At 42.6% G+C, this 10,483-nt stretch overlaps 1 protein-coding gene across 1 annotated transcript in view; it reads right to left on the bottom strand.

Moving 5' to 3' along the window:
- The window catches only part of PLXNA2 (plexin A2), a 316,420-nt gene that overhangs the window by 263,522 nt on the left and 42,415 nt on the right, over positions 1–10,483 (bottom strand). The window contains exon 3 of the mRNA XM_027871180.1: positions 5,362–5,544. Coding sequence (XP_027726981.1) covers positions 5,362–5,544 — 183 coding nt within the window. The remainder of the gene's footprint in view (positions 1–5,361; positions 5,545–10,483) is intronic.

Genomic DNA, 10,483 nt, shown 5'->3' with positions numbered 1-10,483 from the left:
AGAAGAAGAAGAAGAAGAAGAAGAAGAAGAAGAAGAAGAAGAAGAAGTAGTAGTAGTTAGTATTTACAAGGCACTTTAAGATCTGCTAAGTACATAAGTTGTCTCATTTGATCCCACTAGGGAGGTAGGTGCTGTTCTTATCCTCATTTTACAGATGAAGAAACTGAGGCAATAGGGGTTAAATGACTTTCCCAGAGTCACCTAGTTAATGTGTTTGGTAAAGTGTTTAGTAAAGATGTTTATCTGAAGGGGGATTTGAATTCGGATCTTCACAATTCAAAGTTCAGCACTTTATCCACTGTATACCACTTAGCTGACCTCTTAGCTCCCAAATTAGCTTTTGTCGGAGGTAAGAATCAAACCCAGGCCTCCATTAGGCATCACACCTTCCACTATACTTACTGCTTCTCTGAAAGTTCTACCAAGTGTTCTCAGGATCAAAGATCTGGTTAGAAGTGGAGGCACCTTAGAAACCATCTAATCAGTCTTCTAACACCCTTATTGTACAGATGAGGAAAGCAAAACTCAGAGATTTATTCGCACTTGCCTAAGTCCACACAGGTGGCAAGTAAAAGAGGACCAGGACCAGTAAACCCACTATCCATAGAATTCGAACCTTTAGACTAGAGGCATCAACTCTATCTGCCACAAAGGCACAAAACTCCCCCAGAAGCCCTTACCAGATAAAAATGTAATTGGGAAATGTTTAACAAAATAAATAAAAAAACACAAGAAAACATAAATAATGTTAATTTGTGGTCTTCTAAGTCAATATATGGCCAGCAGGGACCTGTGTTTCCATTTGACCCAACTGCTTTAAGCTGACAGACCAGCAAGGGATAGTAAAGGAAATCATGGAATTCCCATTCTAGCCCTGCCACTCATTAGCTCTATGACTTTGGGCAAGTCATTTCACCTCTCTAGGTCTCAGAGTTCTCTTCCAGATCTCCAGATCTCTGATCCCTTTGATCTAAATACATATATAACCCTTGGGAGAGTTCCAAAAGATAATTTTCTCTCTATGTCCTTGCAAGAAAAGGAAGCTTTTTGATGTTTGGAATCATTTTGGTTTTTGTCTTTATCTTTAGTCCCTCTGGAATACAGCAGGTGCTTAATGAATGAATGAATGAATTCAGTTGAAGGACAAATGGCCACCTGTTGGGGATTTGGGAGAGGAAAGTCCTCCTAGGGTAGGTGTTGGATTAGATGATGTCAGAGGATCCTTCTCGGATGCCACACCATGAAGCTCATGTTTCCAAACTACCTTCAGCACCAGGCCCGTAGTAAGTGCTTTTCGGTAGCAAGGAAGAGAGTGTAATGATGTCAGTGAGTCTGTTTCTCCCCTCTGAGTTTGTCAACCCATAGAGATGGCCTATTTCTATGGGTCAGGGATGGAGCAGGCTGATAGCTGCATGGCTCAGCAAGGGAAGAAATGAAAGCTGAACACCCTCAGCTTCCGTCCTCCCACCCCCCCACTTGTCTATTTTCTTCTTTATTTTCCCTTCCATGTTGAAAGAGTTGTGGGTCTGGGACTAGAGAAGCATTTCCTGGGGACATTCCAGGGCTTCCTGAAAGGCTGGTCCATTGGAGGGCCTCGGGTGGGGGTGGTTACAGGGCAGGGTAAGGAACAAGGTTGAGAATTCAGAGCTGTCAAGCTCCCTGGAAGGTAGATGTGGAAGCTGAGGGCGAGCATGCCGAAGGAGGCGAGTGACAAACTCAGAGAAACAGTCATGCAAAGGACAAGCCAATATCAGCCAGCTTATGTGTCTGAAAGTGCCCCACAGGCTGTGGTTTCCCCTGCCCCACCCTTGAACCCACTGACTTGTCTATACATATTGGGGCCATGTTTTCTACAGAGTCAGCTAAACACGTCCAAGTTGAGCATTCAATTTGGAAAGACGCTTTATAAGAAAGAACTTTGTGTTCCAAAAAAGCAGACAGATGCTGGGCAGCTTAGTACCAGGGTGGCCAAATCCCTCTACTCTGGATTAATCCACTAATGCTTTTTAGAACTAAGTTGGAGAGGACCCTAGAGTCCAGTCCCCTTATTTTACAGGGGAGGAAACTGAGGCCTCCTGAGGGGAAGTGACTTGCCCACAGTCACACAGATAGAAAGTTGGCAGAGCTGGGGCTCAAATTCAGGTTCACCTTCAGTACTCTTTTCACTGCACCCTGAGCTTTCCTTTCTTCAACTCAAAGGGTTACCCAGGGAATTGAAAGCATAGCAGGAAACACACTGACAGCTTACTTCGTTACATATTGCTATGTGTTCCAGAATGGTGCACTCAGTTCCACTCATTGACATTAGTAGAAAAAGCACCAGGATGGGAGTTAGGAGACTTGGGTTCTAGTCATGGTTGCATGACTTTGAGCAAATCGTGTCACTTTGCTGGGCCTTGATTTCCTCATTTGCAAGATGAATAGATTGGAAGAAATTTAAAAAAAAATTAATAACTGTATTTCAATATAATTGGGTTCCTTCGTAATCTGATGTAGTTTATTTTTATGTATTTAAAAACATTATTCTGAGAAGGGGTCCACAGGTGTCACCTGACTGCCAAAGAGGTCCATGGCATAGAACAGGATAAAATTCCCTGGGATAGATGATCCAGGATTCTATAGTTCTAAGATTCTTTGAACTCTTTCCCCTGGAAAGAAGGCTGCTCCATGCTAGGAAAACAGCTTTAGCTGTCAGATTCAGGAGAGGAAGGCAGGAGGCACATTTTCTAGGTATTTCCTCCATGGATATCTAAAGGAACACAAGGCCAGTTGGGGGTGGGGGGGACGGCGGCAGGGCAGCACCTGGATTGGACAGAAAAAGGGCTGAAGAAAGCTCTCCAGTGACATGTGAACCAGACAAGATGTGGAAGGTTCATTGCCTTCATGCCAAACCCATATCTGTTTTTTCACCCCTTTCTGTCACCTTCACAGGGATTCTCCCAGAAGCTCTCTCCTGCTTGTCCTCCCTGTCCTGGTTCCTTACCCTTCATTCCCCACCTTCCCAAATCCTTTCCCTTCTAAGGCCCTCAACTGAGCCATGAGGAGGGAGATGATTGGGTCAGCCTCAAAGAGGGAGATGCAAGAAGGTCTCCACGAGGATGTCAGTGGCAGGTGTTGGGGAGGGGTCTAGGGGAGGAAGGATTAAGCTGGGACTGGAAAAAATGCTGCTCCTATAATCCCACATAATGAATGAGATTGTGCTCCTGTTCCCAGAGCCCTAAATGCTTGACAAGCAGGTACAAGCTGTTGGCTTTAGCCTGCCTCAAGAGTGGCCTCCTTGGCTGCCAAAGTCAGGCAGCCTGCATTCTCTAGCTGGTGATGTCATCGTGGCTAGGGAGAGCTGCTCCCCAGACTGTGTGCTCCCCAGGCTCCCAGGGCAGGGCTGAGGGTTCATCCAGCTGGAGAAGGAGAGGTGGGAACTCCTGGCTGCATACCCATCTACCCCAGCTTAGTGGCGTACCAACAACCACACCCTGACCCTGGCTGGTTTAAAATTGTTATTATGAGTTTTAATAATAATAATGATGATGATGGATGAGAAAAATGAGATAATAATTGCCTTATTTTATTCTACTCCCCTTCATAGGATCATTATCTAGAGCTGGAAGGGAATTCAGGAAAAATCTGGTCCAACCTCTTCTTTTTATAGTTGAGAAGACTGAAGCCTGAAGAGGCTGTGTCCTGTCCAAATTCAAACGGCTATGGAGTCAAAGATTTAATTCACCCCAGAGCCAGTGCTCTGTCCACTGTAAGATACTCCGCATGACAAATTGCCCTACTCTCCATATCCCATTTTCATTCTACATTTCCAGCCTCCAAACCTTTGCTCTCCACCTCTATTTCTCCACAGGTTGAATTTTCTCCCTTCCTTCAAGGCTTAATTCAAATGCCATCCCCTCCATGAAATGTTTCTTCCCAGACCTCTCCTAACCTCCCTTCCCTAACGGGAAAGTTATCTCTTCTACAAGTTTCTCTTAACATTTTACCTGGACCCCTCCTTTGCACCTAGCACTTGTATTACAGTTATTTGTTTATCTGTCCTTCCCTTTAGCACCCCATCAAACTGCATGCTCACTGAGGGAAGGGACTATGTGTTCTTGATCCTATTTTCTCTAGTATCTAGTATAGTAGGGCCTTGATAAATGTTTGTTGAACTGGATTGGATTTATATAATGCTAAAGATTTATAAAGCGCTTCCTCACAATACCTTGTGGTAGTATAATTGGTGACGATGATAGTAACTGCTAACATTATATAGGGCTTTGAAGTTTACAAAGCACTTTACATACCTTATCTAATTTTATTCTCATAACAATGCTACAAGTTAAAGTTATTATTATTCCATTTTACAGTCAAGGAAATTGAGGCTCAGTGAGATGACATGGCTGTCTGTGGTCACACTGATAACTCTCAAAGCAGAGACTTGAGTTCTGTTGATTGCAAGACCTCCGCTCTTTTAAGGGCCCTACCCAGCCTCAACCAGTTTCTCTGCGTCCGTGCAGGCTCTCAAAAAAAACAAACCACAACAAGCAACTTGTGATCAATGAATTCAGTATTCCACTATCTAGACTAATTAGAGGGTAAGGGGTCAATTATGGTTTGAACAATGAGAAACCAGATCATACAAAAATTGTTCCTATTTGGTGTTAATTTCTGTTTGATTCTAGCCCCCCAGCTTCCAAGAAAATGTACCTTTGTAGTTCAGGGAAGGAATAAAATGAGTTTTAATTCCTCATCCATCTACCAACTGAAGGTGTGTTCAACATTTTTATCAAAGATTTGGCTGAAGTCATAGAATGCATTCTTATCCAATTTGTGGATGCCATAAAGGTGGAGGGAATAGCTAATCTATGATGACACAATCAAGATTTTTTCAGTGCCTCAACAGGCTGGAATGCTGAACTAGCAAGATAATGGCAGACAGGTGTGGGACATTACTTAGAATATCAGGTTTTTTTTGTTGTATTGGTGCATTTTGCTGAATCTTTTTCTTTTAAAAAAATTCTTTGTTATAAAAGACGGCTTTCTGGGACGAGGAAGGGAAAGGGATTCAGGGGGAAAATTTAGGTGATGTAAAACAAAAGCTATAGATAAAAATATTTAAAGTAAGAACAAACAAAAACCCACAAGATAATGGCAAGAGGAGGTAGGGGGTGGGGGCACACTAGTTGGTAGAGGAAGCCAGCCCACGGTTTAAAAAAAAAAACCAAACTCTAGATCATTGACAAATTGGATCCTTTCTTCCCCTGGACGAGTTAGTTGCCCATAGATCCATTCCCATTGCTGTCTTCAAGAAAGTCCTGGTGCCAGCATCTTTCATCAAATCCCACCATGACACCTGGAGTACATTAAAGTGCCTACCTTCTTCAGCTTTCCACTCTTGGTACCCACAAAGACCACACTGTAGCCATTGTAGACATAGGAGGCTACTGATGTCATTCGGTCCCGGCTGGTGGTAAAGAGGGTGAGCCCTTCCACAGGAGTGGAACCCCCCAAAGGCTGGTTGATGTCCAAGCCACAGAAGTTGTCATCTATGGGGACCGGCTGGAAAAAAAGGAAGGGAACAATCATGAGTAAAGATGAAGGCAGAAAATGGTCATTTCCCTTCAAGTCTGAGATGCTGGGCATACTCAGAGTCACCATCATTGGCCGATGAAGTCTCATAGAGACAGATTGTCCTTCATCCTCTATTACCTGGAAATGCTAGGTGCTTAATAAATTTCTTCTGAGAGACTGAAAAATGAAGAACTATTCATTGACCCACAGAGAGGTTTCATAAGACCCTACAGACAGCCTTCCAAGAGGTACCCAGGGAGTGATTTATTGGATGAAAAGGTTAGACTAGATGGCCTTTGAGATTCTCTCCAGCCTTAAATCTATGATCTTATGAATAGAATGATTTACTATTCATCCAAAGTTGTCACTAAGTCACTTTGGGGGAGGGGACTAGCGGCTGCTTGCAAAGTTGAAATACTAGTTTAGATTCTTCTATGTTCTTCGTTCACCAGGGATCTAGATCCTTTTAGATCCAATTGGAAATACCACCTCCTCCAAAAAGCCTTCCTTGATTCTCCTAGTCAATAATAGTCTTCCTCCTGAGCTCTTATATATCAACCAAAGGATGAACCAGTCAACAAAAAACTGTTTTGTAACTCTCCGAGGCAATTATTGTGTCTTGGACTCATCTGGGTCGCTGTTATCACTCTACTAGACTGCAAACCCATTGAAGGCAGAGACTTTATCCTATCTAAACTTTGTATCTGCCCCAGGATTTAGCATAATACTATACACATAGTAGGGGCTTCATTAAAAAAAAAGTTACATTGTATAATATCAGGAACCTCCTGTGGGGTCTAAGTCCAGTGTGTTCCCTTCCTTCCTCCACCTCTGTCACTGGAATTTTTCTGTCATCAGGGAGTGTTAGTATGTAGTCTTTCTTTAAAGGGCAGGGGACTTCTGGTCATTTTTCTTCCCTGATTTCTATATCCTTACCTTTATTCAGTCAGTCAACAGGTATTTATTTAGGTCTTACTATGTGTCAGGCAATGTTCCAAGTTTTAGGGCCCCAAAGAAAGGCAAAAAACAGTTCCTACCCTAATAAGACAACATGTAAAATAAGTAGGTACGTACAAGATTTATACAGTATATGTGGAAGGAAATCTGAGAGGGAAAGGCATTAGCATTGGGGTGTTGGGGGAAACTAAACATGGTCTCTTGCAGAAGGTGGGATCTAAGCTGGATTGTGTAGGAAAATTAGGCAGTGAGGAGGCAGAGGCGAGGATCAGGACCATTCCAGATATAGGGGACAGCCAGGACCAAAGCATAGAGATAGGAGATGGAGTCTTTCTTCAAGTAGCAGCTAGAAGGCCAATTATTGCTGGATCATAGAGTGGAATAACTGAAAAGGTATGAAGGGGCTGTGTTATTATCTTTAAATGCCAAACGGAAGAGTTTATGTTGATCCCGGAGGCAGTAGGGGGTCACTGGAGTTTCTTGAGTGAATAGGGGAATGAAATGGTCATAGCTTCTTGCTAGAAAAAATCAGTTTGGCAGCTGAATGGAGAATAGGCCGGGTCAGAGGTGTCAGCCGGCAAAACTTTGAGTTCAGCCTGAACTAGATTAAAATGTAATCGGGAATTGTTTTGCAAAATAAGTAAAAACACAGTACAACATGAATAATATTAATTTGTGTTTTCTAATATGTGGTCGCCAATATGTGCCCCACAGAGATTCCTTTCTATATGACTTTGATTCCACTAAACTAGGGCTAGGAGAGATTTGAGACAGAGAAACCAGTTAGAAGCTACTGTAGTGTCTACATAAGAGGTAATTGAGGGCCTGATCTGGGGTTGTGACTGTGTCCTGACCTGGAGAGAAGGGGCTATATACAAGAGATGTTTTATATTAAAGATTGGTTGAAAAAGATTCTTCTAGTATAGTAGGATTCTTGGGGCAGCTGGGTGGCACAGTGGATCAAATGCCAGGCCTAATGTCTGGAAGATTTGGCCTCAGACATTTCCTAGTTGTGTGACCTTGAACCAGTCACTTAATCTTGATCTGCCTCATTTTCCTGATCTGTAAAACGGGGATAGTAATAGCATCTACCTCCCAGGATTGTTGTGGGAATCAAATGAGACAATAATTGTAAAGCACTTGACACAGTGCCTGCCACACAGTAAGGGCTGTATAAATGTCAGCTATTATTATTATTGAGATGATGACCTCAAACATCTCCAACCCTCTTTTACGTCTTCCACTTTTTAAGGGCAAAGGGTAGAAGGCCATGCAGTTCTGTCCAGATGCCCTTGGTAGCAAGCAGAGCTCTTCCAGTTCTCCCCAGTCTCCAATTCACACTGTGCTCAACAAAAGAGTGCTAAATTAATAGTCAGGGCACATGGACTTGGCTTTGTCTTGGTTTTGTCACCATGTAGTGGAGTAACCTTGGTTGAGTAAATTCAAATTCAACATTTAGAGCACCTATTATTCTGTGCAGAGCACTACTGACCTCGCTGGACCTCCATAATCTGAGTTCAGATCCTGTCTCTGACACTCACTGAGTGATCTTCCTGGGTCACCTAACTTCCCGGGGTCTCTGCCTCCTTCTGTGTAAAATGAGTGGTTGGACTCAGCATCTTTTGTGGCCTCTTGAAGCTCTATCTCTCTCTATCTTCATCTATAAAATGAAGAAATTTGACTAACTAGCTACTGTTTATGTACCACTTTGAGTTTAACAACGTTCTTTCTCCACAGCAACTCAGTGAGAAAGATAGTACAAGTACTTCATTTCACAGATGAGGAAACTGAGGCTTAGAGAGAGGTGAAATGACTTGCCCAGTGACACCCAGCAACTAGGTATTAGGAGTAGGATTTGAACTCTGGTCTTTGGCCTCGAAGACATGTTTGACTTCCATTCTACCAAACTGCCTCTACATCATGAATTTTTAACTTGGGGTCCATTATTTTGTTTTAAAAAAATATTTTGATAACTGAATTTAATATAATGGGTTTCCTTTGTAATCCCATATATTTTATTTTATGCATTTAAAAAACATTACTCTGAGAAGGAGGTTCACAGGCTACACCAGACTGACAAAGGAATCTAGGACACAATAAAGGTTAAGAATTCTGGCTCCAGGTGATCTTTCCAGCTTTAAAATGTTATGATTCCATGACTCAATCTGCTAGACTGCAAGCTTTTTGAAGGAAGAGCTTATGCGTTTATTTCCGTACTCCATCTAACACATCCCTTTCCCCAACTCCTACCATGGGGTAACAAGCATAGGGCAGGAATTCTATAAGGTATAGCAGGTACTCAATTGGTACTTGATGGCTGATCACTGCCAAGTGCTCCATGGAGAAAGGCATCGGACTGTGGGCCAGAGAAATAGCATTTAATCCTCCCTTAGCGGCTCCTTCCTGATACGGAAATGAGTCTTGTCCAAATTTAGGGGGGAAGGAAATGACTATTGTGGGAAGCATAGAAAGCACTAGAGGAACCTCCTCCCCCACAGACATCCTACCCTCAGCAGGGAAGAGCTATCTTCTGAACCCTGTGAAGCAGCCTGGGGTGTGTTGTGGAAGAACTCTGGATATAAGATCAGAAGATTGGGGTTAGTATCCTAGCTCTGCCATTTAACTTCCCACGTGACCACAAGCTTCACCTCTCTGCGATTCATCTTCTTCATATAGAAGATGTGTCTTTTCACAGGGTTATCGTAAGGGTCAAATAAGATCATGTATTTAAAGCACTTTGAAAGCCATAACACATTATGTAAATGTCAGTTATTATCATTATTACTACTGCTACTCATGAGTAGAATGGCAGCAGAGTTAGGGATGAGCTTGGCTAGCTTACTCAAGCTAGCCTTTCATGTCACAGGTGAAGGTGAAGTACTCCTGGATAGGCATAGGTTCCAGCAGACCAAAGCCTACATTTCCTTACCTGAAATGTGACTAGACAGTGATCCTCTGTCTTTAATGACACAACTAGCTGGCGTGTTGGACAGAATATTGGACCAGGAGTCAGGAAGACCTGAGTTCAAATCCTGCCTTGGACTCTTTTTAGCTATGTGATCCTAAATAAGTTACATAACCTCTCTCAGTCTGTTTCTTCTTCTGTTACACGGACACACACATACACACAGACACCCCTCCCTCTCCCTTCTTTAGGTCCTTGGGAGGCAGTGCAGTTGGATCTAAACTTCCTAATCTATATTAGTTCCTCCTTCGACTTCCTTTACTGGCCCTGGGGCTGGACACTAGAAGATACAGAAGCCATGTTTCATTCAATGAATGATTATTAAGTACTTGCTATATGCAAAACACTAAGATATGTGCTGGGACTATAAAGATGCCTGTGGTCTTACAATGCTGTCAATTCTCCTTCTACATAGGCATGTTGTTCATTGTATCATCCCTTCTCACTGAGACTACTTCATTGGTTTCCCAACTGATCATTCTGCTTTGAATTTGTCCCTGCTCCCATCCAGCCTTCACACAGATGCCTGAGTAATACTAATGTACCTCTTGAACCACACTGCTCTCCGACTCGAAAACCTTTAGCTGTTCTCCATTGTCTATTGAACAAAGTATGAACTCCTAATTCTCGCTTTCAAGATTCTCCACCATCTGGCTCCCACTTATGTTTCTGGCCATCTCTCTTAATATTCTCCCTCATATGACTTATGTTACAGACAAGTGATACTCATCCTCATCCCCTATTCTTGTCCCACCATCTATAACCTCTGGGTTTTGACTTGTACCATCCCTCTCCCCTGGAATGGATTCCTCTTCAATCCTATTAATATCTACATGCATGCATGCATACATGCACACGTGTATGGGCATATATATATACGTATTTATTGTGTGTATTGCAAATACGTGTGTATAGGTGTATATGAAGGTATGTACTACATATATAGTGTGTATATGTGTATATACATATATAAACCATATATGTGTTTGTATGAGTGTGTGTGTG

The sequence above is a fragment of the Vombatus ursinus genome, unplaced genomic scaffold (genome assembly GCF_900497805.2).
Source record: "Vombatus ursinus unplaced genomic scaffold, bare-nosed wombat genome assembly UNPS02014798.1, whole genome shotgun sequence".
In the NCBI taxonomy this organism is placed as follows: Eukaryota; Metazoa; Chordata; class Mammalia; order Diprotodontia; family Vombatidae; genus Vombatus; species Vombatus ursinus.
Note: the sequence above shows the minus strand (reverse complement) of the source record. Positions and strands in the feature narration are given on the sequence as shown.